The 20,881-nt window shown below is 42.6% G+C and overlaps 2 protein-coding genes across 2 annotated transcripts in view; one reads left to right on the forward strand and one right to left on the reverse strand.

The window, feature by feature from the left end:
* Positions 1-5,617: 5,617 nt before the first annotated feature.
* sall3a (spalt-like transcription factor 3a) lies at positions 5,618-20,695 on the reverse strand. Its single transcript, XM_075464947.1, has 4 exons — positions 19,225-20,695; positions 8,186-11,338; positions 7,578-7,909; positions 5,618-7,328 (listed from the first exon to the last, which is right to left on the reverse strand). Exons 1-4 carry the CDS (start codon positions 19,304-19,306, stop codon positions 6,897-6,899), a joined length of 3,999 nt encoding a protein of 1,332 aa, XP_075321062.1. The 5' UTR covers positions 19,307-20,695; the 3' UTR covers positions 5,618-6,896.
* LOC142380565 (uncharacterized) overlaps positions 19,305-20,881 on the forward strand; it is an 87,154-nt gene continuing 85,577 nt past the window's right edge. The window contains exons 1-2 of the mRNA XM_075466477.1: positions 19,305-19,318; positions 19,375-19,446. Of these exons, the coding sequence (XP_075322592.1) occupies positions 19,305-19,318; positions 19,375-19,446 (86 nt within the window). The remainder of the gene's footprint in view (positions 19,319-19,374; positions 19,447-20,881) is intronic.

A 20,881-nucleotide genomic window follows, 5' to 3' on the forward strand; every position in this document is an offset into this window, starting at 1 on the left:
ATGCCTGTACGTTCTGAGAATAAAAGATACAATCAAGCTTGTATGCCCTTCTCACCCCTCCTCCTCCTTTGAGATATCTGTGTTGGGAATAATATAAGGCTTAAGGGAGCAGGTTGTGAGATAAAAGGCCACATCACAATGATGATCTCTATCGATCGGCAACCTTGGGAACACAGAGGAGGTCTGGCATTTGTCACGTCGAAGCTGAACCCAATAGCTGATCCACGACGCTCACTGATGAATTGGCCCTGTTCGCGAAGTTTGTTTAATTGATGACATGTTCCCATTCAGGTGGACCACCGCTATGTTCCATGCATTCATTGATTTTCCAAAACACCCCCACCTTTCTTTGCACTTCTTTTCCTTGCTTTTTTTAGGCACCTTACAGCACCATACAAGCCAACCCCCACCTTACTAACGCCTCAACAACAGGGCAAGAGTGTCCCTTCAACCTGCATCTGACCAGCCTGGGTTGCACCACCCATTCCGACATCCCGCCATTCCGACATCCCAACATTTCGACAAGCAAACGTCCCACCATTACGACAAGCAAACATCTCACCATTCCGACAAGCAAACATCCCGCCATTCCGACAAGGCTTTCCATATAAGGAAATGTGCGTTACTCAACAGATAACAGCCCCTTCTTTCTGTTCATGCATTTTACAAGTTTTAAGACATGTGTACAGATGTGATACAGTCTTTAAAAGCGATTAAAGCCTCTCCCCCCCTCTCTCTGCCTGTTATTCTTCAAAGCTTGTGATGTTTGAATGATATTGAATTGATACTGAATGATGATTTAAGGGTCAAATCTACAGTCAGAGGGGAGGATCAGGTGGATGTGGACTTATTTTGGATTTTGAAAAAAAAAAAAAAGATGATGGCACTCAGGATCCATCCATAAGGGCTCTGTTGTTACTATTTCACTATAAATCTGGTGGGTGCGTGTAACAGTTGTCATGTAGGTGTGTCGGATACCGTCAGATCCTGACAATGTCACGAGTAATTTTCAAAACGCACTCCAAAAGCAAATTAATGATATTCAAATAGTTTATTACACAAAAAGGAGAGACAAACATTGACAAACACTGTTCACTTATTGATTTAAAACTAATAAACTAATAAAAATAATAATAAGTTTTGCGTAGCCAGAAATTGGTTTTATTTGCAGCCACGGGACGTCCGACACAGGTGAGCTGTCATTGATGTCTGTAATTGCAATTATTAATGTTGCATATGATGCCAGCGTGCAAAAGACGCTCTGTGGAGAGCTCCGCTCCAGCTGGCTGCTGTGACAGGTCACTGACACTGTATTTCTGCTTAATCTAACATGTTTCAGACTCGCCCGAGTTACATTAATACCTGTATTTTGATATTTGAAATTTCAGGGGATTTTGATAATAATTTATTATAGTTGGTTTGCGAGGTTGTGGAGTTCCTCTAAAAAAAAATAAAAAATAAAGGCTTTCATAGGCTACTATAGGAAGTATCGGAATGGCGGGATGTTTCTAAAAATTAAAACATTCCGCCATTCCGACAATGGGAGGAAAAAAGTGTCGGAATGAGGGGACGTTTGATAGAAAATTAAGTGTTGCCATTCCGACAATTGGAGGCCCATGTCGGAATGGCGCCAAGTAACCGACCAGCCTGTTAGGCTACAGAGATGACCATACAGTGCCTCTTTGTTCGTAGAGAGACCAACAAAGTGTATCAACTTAAAAGCGTTTCAAGAAGTCAAGGGGATTTTCCCTAAATGCATTGTGCATCTGAAATACACAGTTACACACACATAGGTGCATAATACTGTTTGTTTTTACTATCATGTCATGTGTCCATCAATGTAAAAACCCTCACAGCAAATAAGTCCCATAGTAACTCAGGTTTCTTTGCATAAATTAGCAGGGACTTTTTCTCTAACTTTACTGAGTCCCCTTACCCTCTGTAGGGACTTTTTTTATGACCACCAGCTACTGATGATTGCATTCAGCAGAGCGCATTAAAATTTATTTCCATGTCAACGTTTAACCACAGGCAACCTTTGGCTAGCAACACAAATTGTTGATCCCTCACTGAACAGAACTGTTAATGTTTCAAATGCCAGCCGGGCTAAAGTGCACCACGCCTCAGCAACTCCTAACAATCCATACAGGAAAGAATTTGAATTTGTAGCCACACAATCCTATTTGAGACGATCTGGAGTGTATAACTTTGTCATCTTGAAGGCCTTCATGAAAACTAACACTTGTTGCGGCAGCCAAAGCAGCCAGTCAAGTGCTGGGCAGGCAGCTTTTGGCTATCAGAAGAGAATTCCAGCCTAATGGGGTTTCAGTGTTTCCAGTGTATCACTCTACCATTACACTCACACATCTTTCATACCATCTTAACTTTAGAATTTGTTCATCAGGTGAAACGACATGCTTTAGACAAGCAAAAGTGGGAGAAGTGTGGGAGTAAATGTGACAGTGGAATGAACAAGAGACTGAATTTGTAGCATCTCAGCGAGCTATGGATTGACTTTGCAGCTGAGACATGGAATAAAGAAGAAGAGAAGCTGCACCAACAAAGGCAGAGAAATTGTGCAAAAAAAGCACACTTTTGGATTTAAAGCACCTATCTCAGATCCCACAGCCTTGAGAATAGGATTGGATTACTGTCGGTTAGATTTACTCCCGAGGCTCTTCACCACTACATCATCGTAGGGCCCCCTGCCTCTGGATCAATGGGGATATTTACTGCGCCTGTTTCAGGGAGACTTTCACAGTAGGCAGGGCATTAAACAAACAGCCGACAGCCCTGTCCCAATGATGGCCTGTCTGTTCTCACTGTGCCATGCCCAAATGTCACACACATTCACTTCAAACAGGTAGCACACAAACACGAGTCAAGTGCAGATAAAACAAAACAACAACGAAAAAAAAAGGCTAGGCAATTTGCTTGGTGCGCGGAACAAAGAAGAAAGCTGCCGCATTTCATGAAAAGAAAATAAAAGCAAGAGAAATGGAAAGCATGTCATGTTTACTTAGATAATTAGCCTTGTAACCCACTCTAAAATTATACTTGTTAAAATCCTGTTAAATGGACACAGCTCAAATAATGCCTCGTCTGCACTCCCCTGGTTTCTATTAAGTTCTTTAACAGTGAAGTGAAGTTGCATCCACTTCAGATGTTGGACATTCCACTTTATTGTATTGCTTAATGGAAAAAATAATAAAACTGCAACAAAAAAATCTGGGTAACATGTTTTCCTATGGAAATAGCATTCATACAGTGTCATAGCTTCTAACCTCATGTAACCCCATGTTGAATGGGGAGGGCATCACCACTCGAGGTAAAACAGCATTTCTGCAAACAACAGCCTACTGAATTATATTATAAATTTGAGAAGAATTACCATTTAGAGTCTCAAACAAAAGTCTTCACATGCATGTGTACTCGCTGTCTGCAAAAATCATTTGCTAAATGCGAGCGCATGAGTGAAAGCATGAGTGGAATTTATTTGGTTGCCACGCAAATATGAGCAAAATAAGTGCCTTCACAGAGAAAAACAGTGGGTATGAAATTTCTTCATTACTTGACAATTCCACTGACTAAGCTTGGCAATCAGCTGACAGCGCAGTGTCAAACAATGGGCTTTCAAAACGGCAGCATGCATTACCGGGTCAGCCCGAAAGAGCTCCTGAGGGTAGAGTTAACGCACATCCATCAACATGAAAAGTAATATGTGTGTAAAAGTAAAGGGGGAAAATGACACAAACATAAACACGTACGGCTCGGTGTTGAAAGCTGAAGTAAGACGGACTTTGATGGAGCAGTAATAGCATGGCTGCCGTTCTTAATGTGCTGGGTGGGTGACTGGTTTTGCAGTAGGAGAGATGCAGGTTACTTGTACAGTGTAAGTTCATATCCCCCTTTATATTTAACATTTTTACTGGGTTTTGATTTCCCGGTACAGTTATCAGATATATCAGCTGTGATATAAATGTATCAGCTGCTCACCTGATGCATTCATCCGATGGGACGTATGAGAAAGTCTTGAATGATATTTGTGAATGGCTCTAACTATTTTACTCCAGAGAATGATTTATTGTCTTGCTCTACAGAATGACATGGGAATGAGTTTAAGGCCCTGGCTGGTAATCTCACTCTGTAATGTGAGGAATTCAAGATCTAGGTTACATTCGTCACATTTGCCACTCATTTCCCACAGATAAACATTAAAACAGTCTTTGTTCTCAGTGATTACATCTAGGCTTAACATTCATCTTGCACCTGATGTTGCTGCACGTTGTTCACAACAGGTTTTTTTTTTGTTTTTCCAGAGTATCTGAGAATAATTTTCTGTTTTTTCTTGTTTTTTTTCTTTACTTTTTTTATGTTGGCAAAAGTGAAAACAGGGGTATTTGTGTGGTAGTGTGAGACCGTGCAGATGTGTGTGTGTGTTAGCACATGTGTGGACCATGTGTCAGGTGTACTGCACCAAGAGGGCTGAATGCTGAGAGGAGGCTGCCATCACTTTAGCACTCTCACACACACACGCAGACACACACAGTGAGTCCCACGGTGGATACACCATCACTGAGACACAGCGCTGTCTCATGCTTCAGCTTTCTGCCACAGTGGTATCGGAAGACACTTTAGCTTGGGAGTGAAAGTCCTTGAAACAAACACACATTGTTTTACACATTAGCAGGTGTTTCTATACTTTCCCATTGAGTGAAGACAGTTTTTGGGACTCTACGGTTATTCTGATAGTAACTTGTCTCATGATGGGGGGTTGAGTCTTCATTTTTTGGCATGTAGTCATTATTTGTGGTATTAGGACATATAAATACTGAACAACTACAAAAAATACACCTGTAAATTACAGTAGTTTAAATTTTTATGTTATACTTTAAATCTACAAAACCTGTTCATCTTGGAATTTTAAAACAAAATGTTGCAATTTGAATATTTCATATTGCTGCATTTTTTAGTATCTTTTAAAGCATGTATTATTACGTTTGCTGCATTTATTTTAGTTGCATGTACACACAAATATTTTAAGAAAGGCTAACAACATATGTCAGCTGCTGTTGTTTGTTTTGTTTTCAACCTGCATAAGAAACACTCACACACACAAACACGAGTGAACAATTTGTTTGTCTTTTTTCTACAAACTAAAACAAAACTCAGTAGCACCACTGATTTAATAAATACATTAAACTAGATTGTTTTTTATCAGCTTTTCAAAGATGTTTCCCAAACCATCATGAAAGCAATGTTTCCAAAAATAGAAATGTATATTCTTAAAATACACCGAGCATAATGTTGGACATTCCCAGAAAGTAAAAGCTGATTCTGACAGATAATGACCAATTTAATTTAATTGTATTAATAGCTAAATATATAAAACAAATGTTTGCATACATTTAGATATGAATATCTTTTAAAGAATCCATCTTAAATGTACAAATTAAATTAGTCTATTTTTTGATAAAACCAGTTAAACACTGTTGTGGTCCTTTTTTCATGATTTTAATCAGTAATCACAATTCTAAGGATAAAAATGATGTTTTCGTTTTCAATTATCATGTGTATCCCATATTACATGTTTAATTCAAGTTTAAAAGGGTAACAGAAAAAGGGGGAAATGTGATGCTGATAAGGAGACCATCCAAACACACACCTGTTTCCTTTTTTTATTTGAGAAGGTTTTGATTGAGTGATGAGTTTGCATCCTGACGAGTAGCACAGATGCAATAACAGAGAACCGCCTCTGTCAGCTGGAGCAGTGGTCTGCTGAAAACAATGAAAACAGCACGTGATAGATAGCTCAGTCAAAAGGTTAACGGTAACTCACAGACAAAACGTCTTGTTTTTAAAAAGTGCATTCACAAACATGACAAGTACTCTCAACTCATGATGTCTATTTTTATGTGATACAAAATATGCATACCTGTTTTAGATTTGTCTGAATTTCTATACATAGATATTTCTTCAAAAGGATCACCTTTTTTTTTCTTTTTACAAAGGTTAAAAGCAGGGTTGTGGTCATAGCAGCTTCGGATATCTCTTGCCTCTTTGTCATGTAACGAGATACACATAGTCTCAACAGATATCCAAATAAAACCTACAATTTCTCTCTGTTGTTCAACTCAAATGACATATTGTCTTTATTGACAGAGATATTCATGAGTGAAGCCTGCAGTTTAGAAAAAAAGAATCAATAAAATGCTTGGGCCGTTAAATATATTTTTGTATACCCGCTTTTTTTTTTTTTTTGTCAATATCATAAATACTAAAGACACAGGACAACATTATAAGACAATGCTGAGAGACTAAATGTAAAGATTAAAATATTTCAAACATTATTTTTTCAAGTTTTCTAGTTCATGAGAAAAAAAATATATCAGGCGAGCACAGAAACACTATATTTCAGTCTTTTCTTCAGTCTATCCATGGTCCTTTAAATTTAAAAGAGCAACCCCAAACAGGGCTGCTGTACAAAGACCAGACTGTCTTTAAACAAAACTGTCCTTCTGGGTGTTAGTCCTGTCCAGAAAAGACACTTGCCCTTTATCACTGAGGCAGGATCCTGGTTTCCAAAAGAATTCATAAAAGCAGTCAAACATACCAATAAAAACCAATAAGTACCATGCAAATCTTGCAAGACAACATATTCTCAAACAAGAGACAGATTTCTGTGTACAGGCGAAATATCAAGTGAAGGGGGAATGGGTGGTAGGCAAAGACCTCTAATCAATACTAAATACTATATTTCCAAAACCAAACAAAAAATATTTAATCTGTACATAGTTTAGTACATGTGAATTCAGGCTGGATCAGCAGTGTCTTTCCTCGTCATCACACTTTTAGTCTTTGCCAAATTCCTACCTTGGAATAATACAGAAATGTCTTTAATTGATCCCAATCTCTTTATTCTCCTCCATGTATCTGGAGAAGGGACGACTGGCTACAACGTCCAGACCAGCCTTGTCTATACCCGTCATGGGAGGGCTGCTGCCGGTGTGAACACGGTCCATCCCTCCAGGCATAGCTCCCAATGAAGTGATACCTGCCCCGCCAAGGCTGACGGGCAGCTGAGTGATGCCTCCATTCTGGATCACAGAGATCTCATTGTTCTTCATGGCTAGGCCATTGGTGATAGCGGCAGCATACTGGTTCCAGAAGCCTGGGTCTACGTTCATGGCCCGAGCCGCCAGATCCTTCTGAAACATCTCACTGAACTTCATGGCGTCCCCGCCCAACAGGGCCATGGGATTCTCCACAGACAGGCGCCGACCCCTACGAGCTGGAGCATTGTTCCACATGTGTGTTCCCATGTGAACCTAAAAGTAGCAACAAAATGGAGAAAAATCAAACATCATGAGCCTGTCCTTGTAAGTCAAATCTCTAACAAATAACTACATAAATAAGATTGTTTTGGATGGGTTGGAATGAAAAAGAGAAGGCCAAAACTGAATATACAGACAAACATAATTTGTAATTAGAAGACATGTGAATACAGTTCTCCAAGGTTATTTGTGTGTTACACATTAGTAAAGTGTACACTCTGTAAAGTTTATATTGAATCTTACCTTCAGATTGCCCTTTGTGGTGAAAGCCCTTCCACAAATAGAGCAGGCAAAAGGTTTCTCCCCTGTGTGTGTGCGCTCATGGATTTGCAGAGCACTGGCTGAGGAAAAATTCTTTCCACAATTGTGGCAGTTGTGCTGCTTAGGAGTACGGCGTGGTGGTGGGGGAGCCAACATGGGGTTGATGCTGGGGCTCATGGTGGTTGGGGGCACTGCAGCTGGAACCTGAATGCCCACGGGCAAGTGAGAGTTGTCGCTCAGGGATTTGCCATGCCCATTCATTTCCATTTTGATCATGTTTGTCGCAGTGCTGGCCAAATTAGGCGTACATAGCCCTAAAATACACAAGAAGAAATGTATGTTATAATATTGACATATTTAGCCTGCAAAAGGTAATTATTCAAAGGAGAGCCTCATAGCTGTATGTTAGCTTCTTTAATTAGTCAGAATCTGTTGTATTTAACAGTCAGGTTTAGATGGTATTGAACAGTGTTTATTTGTGAATTATTATTAGAATATTGCTAAGTAATAACTATCAGATGAAATCTATGCTGATATTGACTTCACTTTACATGATATGTTAAGTTTTAGTGTAATGTTCTTATACCAACCTCGCTCTCTGTTTAAAAACAGCATGTTGAAGTGGCTTTCCTCCTTGATGAAGTGTCTGCCAGGTTGTGTGGCAGTCAGGTCAAGGGCCCCGGTGCCCTCAGTCGCAGAAAGCGGAGATGGGGTCTCTGATTTTTCCGACTTCACTGTTGCCAAGCCAGCTGCATTGTTCTCCTGGCCCTCATCTGCCATCATGGCACTGCTGTGGTTATTATTATTGAGTGTAGCTGGGGACTTGGATCGCTGGCTCTCAGAATAGCTGTGTGCTGGGGACAAATGCTGCAAAGAGCCAGAAGACTCAGACAAAGCAGGGCTCCCCAAGCTCTGACCTTCAGCATCCCCCGCTGCATACAGGGAATCAGTGGTAAAGCAGTCAGACTCCCCTACAAAGCTGTTGCCATTCTGTGCAGGCTTCTGACCAAATGAGCGAGTCATGTTAGCAGTACAGTCTATCATCTTCATCTGGTTTTCCATTGCAGCGATGCTGGAGATGATGGATGTTGGTGGGGAGCTCCCAGGTGAATAAGGTTTCAATGGGTCCATTTCTCCTTCTTTTAGATCAGCTTCATCATCCATAGCCTGTTCCATTTCATCCAGGAGGTCGTCATCATAATTACTCATCGCATCTAAGCTCTTCTCATCAAAGGAGAGGTCTGTCTCCATCTCCTGTAGGCTTTCAGGGACAGGAGTGTTGGGGATCTGCCCTCCCATGTGCATACGAATGTGCTGCTGCAGCACAACAGCGTTGGTGAACTTTTTCTGACATATAGGGCATGAGTGCTGGACTCGAAGTGGGGGTTTCGATCTGTGGACACCAAAGTGTGTTTTCAGGTTTCCCTTAGTGGTGAATGCTCGTCCGCATATCTTGCATTTGAATGGTCTCTCGCCAGTGTGGATACGGTAGTGCATCTTCAGAGCACTCTGGCAGCTCAGAACACGATGGCAGATAACACACTGGTTGGGGTCAGTCATCTTCTTGTCAATATTCTCTACAAGCTGCTGCAACTTTGATGTCTCTGAGGTTTGCATAGAGTCTAGGAGGCCTCCAAAGGGAAATTTGGCCTTAAACTGGTCCGATAGCATGGGAAGGACAGGATGAGAAATGGAATTAGAAACTGAGCTCGGGCTGCTGATGGACTCAGTGACTTGACCACTGCCTGACGAGGTTGTGGAGGTGAGGGTGGTGGAAAGAAGCACTTGAGTTACTGTAGTTGTGGTGGTTGTGTTCTCCCCTGGCCTAGTAGAGCAACTCGGGGACAGGAGAATGCCTTCAGGTTTCAAGAGAGGGGGTGCCTCACCTCCAAAGTTGGGTTTTGGGGAGGGTGACGTAGTGGTCATGCCGGAGTCAGTGGTGATATTTGGGGACAGAGATGCACACTCACTTGAGGGTGGTGAAGGCCTCTGAGGGGACCTGTTGAGTGGAGTCAGGCTTGGAGATTCAGAGAAACCTCCTATCATACTTGGGAGTGTTGGAGGCAGCTGGAGCCCCACAGAAGTGGGAACAGTGGGGAGAACGGGTTTACTGTCTAGCCATGTGGTAACAGGTTTTTCTGGGGGCAACGACATGCCATATGGGATGCCTGAGCTTGTGGGCACATTGTCCAGGTACTCTGGCACAGGGTAAGGGTTCATCTGAATGTGGGGGTATTTCTCTTTGTGCCTCTGGAAGTGGACTTTTAGATTCCCCTTGGTGGAGAAACGGTTGCCACAAATGTTGCATTTGTAGGGCCTCTCTCCAGTGTGGGAACGCAGGTGGATCTGCAGGGCACTGTCGCTGCCAAACACCTTGGCACAGAACCGACACTTATGCTTAAAGAATGGGTCCTCAGAGCTGGGCTTTGTGTCAAACACAGACACATTGGGGGGCTTTCCCTTGCGGTGCTTCATTAGAGCAGAGAGTGGATCGAGCGCGTTGGCTGTGGCTGCTATGCTTGCCAATGGATTTGGGAAGATGACGCTGCTTGAGGAGCTGTGAGGTATCAGCGGTAGCGTGGAGGAAGAGTTTAGGATGCTGCTGTGGCTAAGGGAGGGAGGGGTGGTGGAGTTCCTGGGAAGAGCTGAGCTGCTGCTGATGCCACCACCTCCTGTTATGATACTGCTAGTGCTACTGTTGTTATTTGCGATTGAAGATGAGCAGGAGGGATGTAGAGATGACAATCCAGTAACACTTGGTGGGGAAAACACTGAATTATTTGAAGGTGTGTTTGGAACTGAGGAGTTAGACTGTTGAGGGCCACTTTGTGGTGTTTGAGAGAGAGACCCTTCTATTGCTGATGTCAAAGGCGAAGGACCCTGACCATTGAGAGTGGCTGGCAACCTAACAGGCAGCTGATGGACAGGAGGAGTGATAAAGTTATGCAACTGAAGCTGACTTGCGACAGGAGGAACACAGGAGGACACAGGCCCCTGGGTCCCAGCATTACTGTGATGATGGTTGATAGCGGGTTGTGGGGCAGACTGTCTGTTCATGAGAGCCACCTGACTTCGGATTTGTTCTATTAGCTGGAGCTGATGAATCTGCTGCTGCTGAAGTGCCATCAGCTGGTCCAGGATCATGGGAATAGCCATGTTGGAAACCCCACTGCCTGCTGCTGCCCTTACACTCTGTGAAAACTGGGCAACTGCAACCCGGGTTCCGTGCAAGGTCTCCAAGGTAACATTGGTGCTTGGCATGGTGTAGCTTGTAACAGCAGAGGGTACAACATCGTTGAGCTGAGGTAGAGAGCCATCTGGCTCAGGGGATGTAACATCTCGTTCTTCAGGATCCATACTTTTTTCAGGTGAAAGCTCCAGCTCCATCTGCTCATCCTCCTTTTCCAGGACACTGGCCTCATTTAAGGTTGCTGTCTCTGGGACGTCATCCCCCTCACCAACAGGACTCTGGTTACCCTCCCTGGGGTCTTCACTGTCATCCTGTTCACTGGGGCAGCTGGGTACAGGCGAGGGCTCCGAGGGGTACTCCTGGGAGGGGTTAGGTGTGTCCTCATTGTCATTCACTATGAGCACCAGGGGGTTCTTGGTACAGCTCTTTAAATGTTCACAGAAGTCTGACCACTTGAAGAACTCAGCACAACACTTTTCACATACATGAGTCTCTTCACTGCCACTGCGGCTCTCATTCCCGCTGTCGGCGTCTTCCAGCACATCACCTCGGGCTGGAGGAAAAGGCAGAGAGTCAGGAGAGTGGAAGGGGATAGGGAAGGGAGGGGGTGAAAGAAGAATTAATGAATAAATAGTCAATAAAGAATCCACACATATTTTGCAGTGCAGCAAAGATTTAACCTTTGATTTTTTTCTTTCTTTTAACATAACCAAAATCAATATTCTTTTTTTTTTTTTTTTACTCTGAACAAATTGCCCTAGTTCACCAAGTCTCAAGACCCAGATTTGTGCATTTGCACCCTCTCTATAGAGCCAGCTAATAATTTTCTTTGTGCAATCCATCAAATTATGAGGGCCTATCAATTGTGGATACTGCCGCTTAATGAAATTCCATAGAACCTATTGATTTCCAATATTTCATACAATTCACAGCTGCCTCATCTGTTGGGTACAAATCAGGACTTTGATGGCCCCATTAGGATTCCCCTCTGCTATCAAGCTCAGTCGTTTCCACCTGAATTTTAAATGCTTGGGGCTTTTCTTTTAGCAATGCAACAGTAATATTTTCGCCCTGCAAACACTGTGAATAACATGAAAAAATTATAAATTTGGCCATTTAAAAGGTGCAAAACCGAAATGTTTGCCCGAAAATGATTCTTTAGAATATTCAAAATCCCAAACATTTCCTTTCAGCTAAGAAAAGCTCAGTGTTACTTTCTCTCTGTCGCTCTTCCATGCTCTCTGACATAGGACTCTACAAATTACATACTTGTGCCATGGCAGCAAAGTCTCTGATTAGTTACACATGTTTAATCACAGTTGTAGGAAGCCACTTCCTCTTCCACATGCAACCATCAAGAGTCAAACAAACTGGGACAAGCTCTGAACATGGAACCAATTCACACCTGATCAAAACTAAGTAAAAACAGCCACCCTTGTAAGTTTATTTTTTTCTTTTTAAGCATACTTACAGTATATGTTTGTTTATCTCTGTTCAAATAAGTATATTCCTTCTAATACTAAGAGAATGTGTACTTAAAAACTATTCATTATATACTTTTTTTTCCCAGTTTCCTGTTCAGATTATATCCAAACACCCAGCAAAAGTGGTAATATAACTTCCCATCATTGAAACTATTTTACGCTTAACACTATAAAATGTAAACATGTTTTTTTTAATTGCAAGTTGTTATGATATTTTATAACTTTTATAAATTAACTATAAAACGGAAAGTGAACAGACATCAACATTTTGGATTGCGTCTGCAACACCCTCTGACGGTGAATTAAAATGATAAAAAGAGTGCCTCCGGAAAGCTACTGGAAAAGGATGCACCTTACATCCTGCACATCCTTATTCAACAGGAAAAGTCCTACTGAGCTTTTTTGAGTGATACAGTGCTTATGCTTAAAGGTAAAGCAGAGGAAGCCATGGAGAAGCAGACATGAGACAATGTGCCAATTACAGTAACTCATTAGTAAAGAAATGAATCACTCCTCCTGTAATCTGCAGCCAAAGGGGGGCTATCATGGTCTGGCAAATGTGACTTGATTGTCAACAGAATGGTTTTGGACAGACTCTGTGTTTTTGTCCCCACTGGCTGCAAGAACCGACAGAGTAAGGTTTTACTTCACTAAATCATTTGTGTTGCAAGGTTAATTAAAAAAAAAAAAAAAAAAAAAAACGTAAGCAATTACAGGAAGTCAAAATATAAAATTCAGAACAATTGCACATATTTATTTGATAATTTTTAAGCAGTATCAATAAGGCCAGTCTTTTTGTGAGCTCAGTATAAGACTTCTGCTCAAACAAAATTAATTTGAGCTAAAAAATAAAAAGAGAAGAAAAAAAATTGACGATTGGAAACATCAGCCACACGTGACAGCGGGCTAAAAAGCTCCTTAGTCCAGCAGCGGACAGCAAAACTCATTTCCATAATTGAGGGTTGAAAGGTCAACACAAATGAGTAGGCATTGTGTTGAGCTGATTAGTTATTAGAATGGTATTACTGTCAATCTCTTTTATTCATTCATACAATTACAAGTGGGGGCCTTTGTATGCCTCTGACCCCACGCGAGCGCACGCACACACACACACACATACACACACTTTCAAAGACAAAGAACATACACGGATCATGTGTAAACGTATAGAGATAAATGCCTTAAAATACACACTAAACTCTAACTCTAAGGCTCTAACTGGAAAATACCAGTCCAGTTTCTTCATTGGTGTTTTTGCACAGGCCTATCTTAAAAATTTAGATATACCCTCAGCATTTATTTTTTTAAATGACAAAAAGGGAAGAAATTGCATTTTTTTTTCTTCCTTAAAATCACATTTTGTGAATTTAAAAGTTATCATTTTAAACATATCCTCTCTCACTCACATATAATTACTCTGCCGCCATTACCGTAGTTGATTAAAAAAAAATCATAAAAATCAAGAATTTTTTCTTCTCAACACCCCTAACAGCTTAAAATGCTGAGACACCTTGATAAAGCGAATGCTGCCTTTCGTGAAGATTTTAGAAAAACAATTAAGATGCGAAAATTTGTTGCTAATTGTGTCAGTGTGAACCGCGTGACAATTAGTTGGTGTTAATTACAGCAGAACAAGCTACAACTATAAACCACCTGATCATTTCTATGCCTCCACTGAAAATATCAAAAAGTGTCCGTGCTCATACTCATAAAACAGCTGTACAATCGCTCTCCGGCGCCACTGTGTTGAGCAGCTGTCAAGGCGGCATTTTGTGGCAGTTGTGTGTTTGCAAGACAGTAAAGGTGTGTGTCTCCTTAGGTATATATATATATATATATAGTGTGTGTTTTGAGGAGGATATTGATTTTACTATAGGATGAGAAAGGACAAAAGGAAATAATGTTTAAAAAAATCTAATCAGTTTTTCATTCCTTTAAGAGTCTTAATTTACCCAGATGCAAATATTTCGTGGAACGCAGTCAATAGCAGGATTGTGGATATTGAATCTACTTGTCAGCTATCACGCTAGGCAATCTTTGGCATGCTAACTGAAACCGCTAATCTGACATATTATATCAGATGAGGTATTCATGCTTTCCACTGATTCTGTGACAGTCACAGAGCTGGGCACAGAGCGAAACAGAGGGCAATTACAAATTCCCCCTTTCTTAACAATAACCCGACTGGTTTAATGAACATACACGCAGACAATGACAATTATAGCATTTCATGTATCAATATCTCATTTAAAACCCAGAGTACTGCCATTTAACCAGCCTCTCGGTACAAACCCTTTTTACATAAACCAAGGGTGTAAGAGCAGCCAGTGATCAGCACCTGCACTTCCACTGATCCTTGAGGTGCCTCTTTTCATGTCTCTTTTAAATCAATTCATCTAAAAAACCTAAGGATAACTCGACGCTCTCAAAACGAGAAGCATCACTGTAAACTGAGAGTAAAAAATTAGGCCTGCTGGGTATAACAATATTAGAATTTCCATCCTAATTCCATCTTTCCACACAATGTTTTTCAGTAACACTTCCACAACTTTAATTTAAGAAGTTATTAATTTACGCTATGTTAAATTCTATAACTATTCCCAGTTATTCGGTAATTCATTCTGCTTCATTTGAATTTTTTGTCTATATCTCAACACGTGAACTATTTTACCCTCATCTAAAATCAGATTCACTGCTCAAGACTTGTATTTAAACCAAAAAAACGCAAGTGATTATTCGCGTTCATTTTTTGAATAAACAGATTCTTCTATAAAAGTCGTTTCTGAGCTATTAAACAACCCGTGACTCTAAAGTCTGTGACGCTGAAAACACTGAGCATCTCCTCGAAGGATCCCATGCATCCTCAGACCTGCAGAGGCTCGAGCGTCCTCAGCAGAGCTGTGTGTTAGAGTGTGTGTCATCGGCCCGGTCAGCCCTACTGCAGAGTGGTACAGTCATATCTGCACACACAGAGAGGCCTTTGTCATCGCCTGCAGATGTGGAGCAGCCAAAACATTAACGATTTGTTTGTGCAAGCATTTGCAATACAGTATTCAATGACGGCACTCTGTCCAGATGACTGTGTCACCCGTCAAGATGGCTCTCTGTGAATGGATCTACGGAGGAGCGTGAGGATGGGGCTTCAGGATCTAATGGGTGTTCGTCCTCTGCATGCAAACGAGATATTTATCCGACCAGTGCTTTGGCTCCTTTTAAATTAAAATTCATTGATTGTAGTTTCCACATAAAACAAAAGGACTCTCTGTTATCATTCGCAGCTGCTCCTCCATTTCCTCCATTCCTGAACAAACCAAAAGTAAAACCTACTAATAATGAACAAATGTACCTCTTCTCCGGATGGCTTGTTTGCTTTCTCTTAAATCCTCAAAATCTGCTCTGTTGCCTAATGTTTAATAGCCCTTCCGTCTCCTGCCTTCCTCTCAATCAGTATCTCACTTGCTCGTGTGTGTTTTCAGTGCTGAGTAGTAATTAAGACGCAGCCATATTTGAGTGCCTTCTTGAAGACATCCTTGGCACAACTGTGTGGGTGGTCCACAGGCCTGCACCCAGTGGTGAGAGGGGATTAAAACAAAAGGCAAACAAAGCCCCACTGCAGGGGATGTGGGCAACAACCATGTAGTCACTGTCAGCAAGGATTCTCTCACTTTGCTGTGTTTTCTGCTCATCAACAACACTCGTCCCTGCCTTGGTTATCGGGAGGAAGGAAAGTTTCTGCCTTGAGATTTCACAAATTTTGGAATGAAAATCACATAAGTACGGCCTTGCCTGGACGCTGCGGAAAAGAAAAAGTAAAAGCTTCCCCACGAGTTTCTCCCCATGTTCTCTGAGATATCTTAAAATGGTTCATAATGCGACAACTATGAAAAGATCCACTTTCCCTGCTTGTTCTCTTGTGCTCTTGCTGAAAATTCCTGTAAATCTTCTTCTGACTGTGTACAATTTGCGCAGCAACACCTCCCCTGCACGCTCGCCTTCAAAGACACTGGGTGCAGAGGAAGTGGCGGTGTGGTGAAAAGCCTGTCGCTGCTCACACTTTCTAGGACACAAGTGAGCTGCGCTGCCAAGGTCAGCGGCACACATGTTCTAATTGTACAAAGAGTTTGACTTCTAGCGGCAGGATCTGGCTGGCCGGGGCTACACAAAGGTTAAGTCAGCAAGCTTTGTAAAAGCACTCCTAAGCACACCCCCTCCTCCTCCTCCTCCTGATCTTCCCATCTTAACACATATACACTACCCCCCCATTCCCCCCTGGGGGCAAGTGTCCGGAAGGCCTGGGGTGGGGGTGGGGGGTGATATACCACACAAGGCATATCGCCCCCCCCTCTTGCTTGATTTGAGTTTTTCATGTTCCCAGGGATGCAGCCAATTAAGGCCCCCTTGCTGAGCTGTAGTGGAAAACTGTTTAAAAAGCCCCAAAATGAAAGACCTCTAATACTGTGAAGAGTTGAGAAAAAATCTAAACCATCCTGTGGATGCTATCTTGTTTGCCGGCTATTTTCATGAAATGTTTTGTATGGACACCAGGTGTGTGTCCCTTGGCACAACAGCACAGTTTGACCACCCAAAATCCTGACTTTCTCCCGACCACTTCTCCAACAAAAATGGATCCTAAGCCTCGGCCGAGCAGCGGCTCACGACGGGAACTTTTGAATTCATTCAACAATATATGCAGCGATTTGTCAAGGCCAGCGATCGATGGTGTTCGTCACAAACTGCACCACAAGCAGCAAGAAGGGAGCGGAGAATCCGATCACGCTGCAGTGATACACTGACAGTCTGACATTAGGAGGCTCGCTGTGTAAGGTAGCTTTGGATGAGACATGGTGTTATTGGGTTTGTTTAAGTGTGTGGGCTCACTGTGCTCTGCCAAGGGCTTGGGATTGTTTCACTGCTGCGTCTGTCCTGAATACAAGCAAGCCACTATAGTACCTCAGCAAGGAAAAGAACATTCCATGGCCATTTCCAATCTTGAGCACAATATCCCTGACAGTATACAGTATGTTATAACGCAGTGTATGTGTGTGTGTGTGAAAGTTGTATCTTAAAGACAAAAAACAGCCACCCCGTAAGGTGAGCAAAATCTAGGGGTCATTATTTTCTAGAATTTCTACATTTGTCTCCTATCTTTGTGTTTTCATATTCAGAAATTTTAACCCGTATTTAAAGATAAATACTAGCTCAATGAAAATCATCTGAATGTGAATGTTTTCGAGAGGAAAAAAAAAAGGAAGTCCTCTTTTTCATTCCATAATCCAACAGGAGAGAAACCTGATGGATGCTTCACAGCTCTGACCAAAATCAGAGGGGGGTTATCGCAACACCCAAAGAGTGTTTGTTTTTGTGACTGTGAATAGTCCATAAATTACAGGAAAAAAAAGAGTAAACTGGACAAAAGAGCCAGCAGTCATCAATGTGACTCTCCCTCCCCTCCCTTCACACCAACATTTCAACATGCAAAGACAGCCGCTCCCCAGAGATTACATCACGCATTTCTATTCTAAAGAAGCCCTGGAAAGTGTGTGTGTGTGTGTGTTGGTCAACACAGGCCAAGCTTTATAGAAAGGTAGAAATAAAAGCAGTGAATTGTTGAGACAACTGAGCTCCACAAACGAGCAAACTGATATTTTTTTTATGTAAAACTACGATAAATAAAACAGTTGAAATTTAGCGACAAACTGTGTTATTATTGAGGTGTGGTGAAGCAGCACAAAGCTCATAAATTAATTTCAGTCACATCCTGATAATCAAATAGAACTTTAAAAACAAAACAAAAACAAAACATTTGTTTATCAAAAAAGACATTTTAGTGCCTGGATTTCAGTTTGATACGTGACCACGTCTGCGCTGCAAACGCGGGGAAGTTTTTGGTGAAAAATCCCACCGCGCTTCGCTTCGCCTCGGACCTGACTTCCAACTCTGCAGTGATGTTTTTGTTGTGCAAAAGCCTGAGTACAGGCTGGAGGATAAATAATCCTTTTCTCCATATGGCGAGGACAAGCTCTGTCAAGCGATCTTGTCGACAATGTGCGCGAAAGGGAACAAATCAAGTGTGCTAAATTTATGTGAGGGGGGTAAACAAAAAACATTTCCATGACAAAACAAGGCTTCGACCTGCAACAGACTCCGCATTTTTGTCCCTCGCAGTGCCAGGCAGGCGCTGAGGGGGACAAAAGACACGGATGCCCGATTTAAAAATAAACATTACATCCGACTGTTTTAATTTTATTTAAAAAAAAAAAAATGAATTACCCTCCCGGTTTCCGTCTGTATCCGCCGAATTATGAAGAATTTAACACCTCTAGGAGAGAATTTCGAACATTTTCCAACTTAAGTCTTAAGTCTGCGAGTGTTTGGAGGGGTGTGTATTTGAATGTGCACGCATGCACAAACAAAAACGGACCTGAAACTACTTTAACAGAGAGCCCTAGCTCGGATGTTAACATATAAAGAAAAGCCTTTAATCGGTTCAATTTCGAAGCAGGCCTTTGGGGAGAAAAAAAGGCCTCCAGCTCATGCTGTAGATGCTTTAAGTGTAAACTGCTCTACGTTTATTCTATTACGCGCATTTGTTCCGTCAATCTTAAAGGTCATCTGTCAGCAAACAGCCGACAATGATGCAACCTGGACGACATGCAGGTTTCTTTTTTTTTGGGAGGGGGGGCGGGGTGAATAAAATAAAAAACGTAAAACTCCTTCTTGGACCACCATGTTAACGAGGAGATGTTTTTTCACTTAATAAGTGGATCATAATAGCTTCACTGCAGATGGTTTTATCTACATCTAAGAAATAAATAGAGTCGACAGCCCCACAAGAAACCAAGTGAATATAGATCAAACTTTAAGAGCGAGAGAGGAAATGACACAAAGGTGAGGAGAGGAGCTGAGAGGAGGAAGTTGGCTGGACGTGGAAGCTCAGCTGATCAAATCCACTCACCGTGCTCGGAGATCACCCCGGCTAGTGCGGGATCCTCGTCCGACTTGAGGTGCTGCGGCTTGGCTTGCTTGCGTCGGGACATGCTGCTGGCAATGTCAGTGCTGGCGATGTTGCTGAGTTCACGCTCCGAGATGTGTCTGCGTTTTGCAGATACATCAGCGAAGAGCGAAATGAATCAACACAGAAAAAAGTTCGCAAACAGTCTGGCGGCGCAGAGAGATGGTTGGCGGTGTGTGTGTGTGTGAGTGTTTGGAGGGGGGAGGTGAGGCGGAGGGGGGGGGGGGGGGGAGACGACGTGAAATTATCCCGTGTTGCTGCTGCCGCCGCTGCTGTTGCTGTGAGTTGGATTGCGCATGTCGGGATAATAATTATGATAGTGAATAATGCCTCGCGATTAACGGCATCGTGTGAAGGTGGGGAGGATTGGCTGGAGTCCAGCGGGCGCGCATTGGATATGGTAATGAGGGACGGACTAAGCAATTAGCCGCTTCACTCTCAGACTTTATCCGTCTCTTTTCTCCTTACCTCCCCCAACAACACACCAAACCTCTTGTTTTTCAACAGTTCACAGGGGGGGTCTCCAACTGGGAACGCAGGGCTCCTTTCCCTTCTCCTTTAACTAACTCTCAAGTGCTCTTCTCTCTGTGTCTCTCATCTGCATCACTCTGTCCTTTATGCTCCCACTTTTTGCTCATAACTTTGAAAGCTTCCTCTCATACAGTCTGTCTCGAGGTCTTGGCTCACTTCTCGCACTTTCTCTCTCGGTAACTTCAATTTTTTTTTTTTTTTAGCGTGTGCCCTGGCTGAAAACGCACCTCCTCCTGCTTCAAAGGAAGCGACGTCCGGTCTCGGAGATGTTTCGGGGCTTTAAAGTTTTCTCCTGATGGACATCTTTGCGGTAAAGTGGATATTGCACCGGCAAACAGGAAAGTTAACCGGGCGGGTTAAGTTGTAAATATAATCACCGTTTTTTTTTTTTTGCCTCAGTTGTGGCGCAGCTTCGCTCTCCAAACTTTGACGCGCGTCTTCCGAGAGAGCGTCTGGTCCTCCTTTCAGTAACAAGAATGTCAGGGTGGTCAAAAACTCATTTCTCCTGTAAAAACAAAACAAAACAAAGCAGTCGCTTCAGTCTTCTGCACGCGTTCGAGTCCCTTCTGTACTCCTCTTCTCGCCGCGTCTCAGCTCCCGGTTGCGCCCTCGTCTCGGTGCGCTCTCCCTAAAGTGTCTTATTTTTGGCGAGCAAACGCGTCTGCAGCGCTTGTTTTCTCCCAATGAAAACTTCTGTCGGTGTCTTCCTTGTCATCGGCTTTCGGGCTCGCATCGAAGCCAACTTCTAAGTTATCTTGTGGCTGCCCGCTCGCAGCGTCGGTCTCTCTCGTTGTTGGGCACGGCTCTGCGCGTGTGTGGGGGACTGCGCCGTGTGTGAGAGTCAACCCCCAAGCAAGGGTTCAGCCCATTGCTTTCAGCCACCACTAGGATGTACCACCACGTTACTGTTCAGTGGATCGTCCTCAAGTCTCCAGTGTGAACACCCAGGTTTGACCTCCCATCATATAACACAGAGCGCAGAGTCGCGGCTCATAACGGACAGAGTGTCATAATAATCTGGCGAAGCATTTTCTTTTTATGGGACAAGAGATTCCACTGAGGCTTTTTT

This window comes from Odontesthes bonariensis, chromosome 5, assembly GCF_027942865.1.
Source record: "Odontesthes bonariensis isolate fOdoBon6 chromosome 5, fOdoBon6.hap1, whole genome shotgun sequence".
Taxonomy (NCBI): Eukaryota; Metazoa; Chordata; class Actinopteri; order Atheriniformes; family Atherinopsidae; genus Odontesthes; species Odontesthes bonariensis.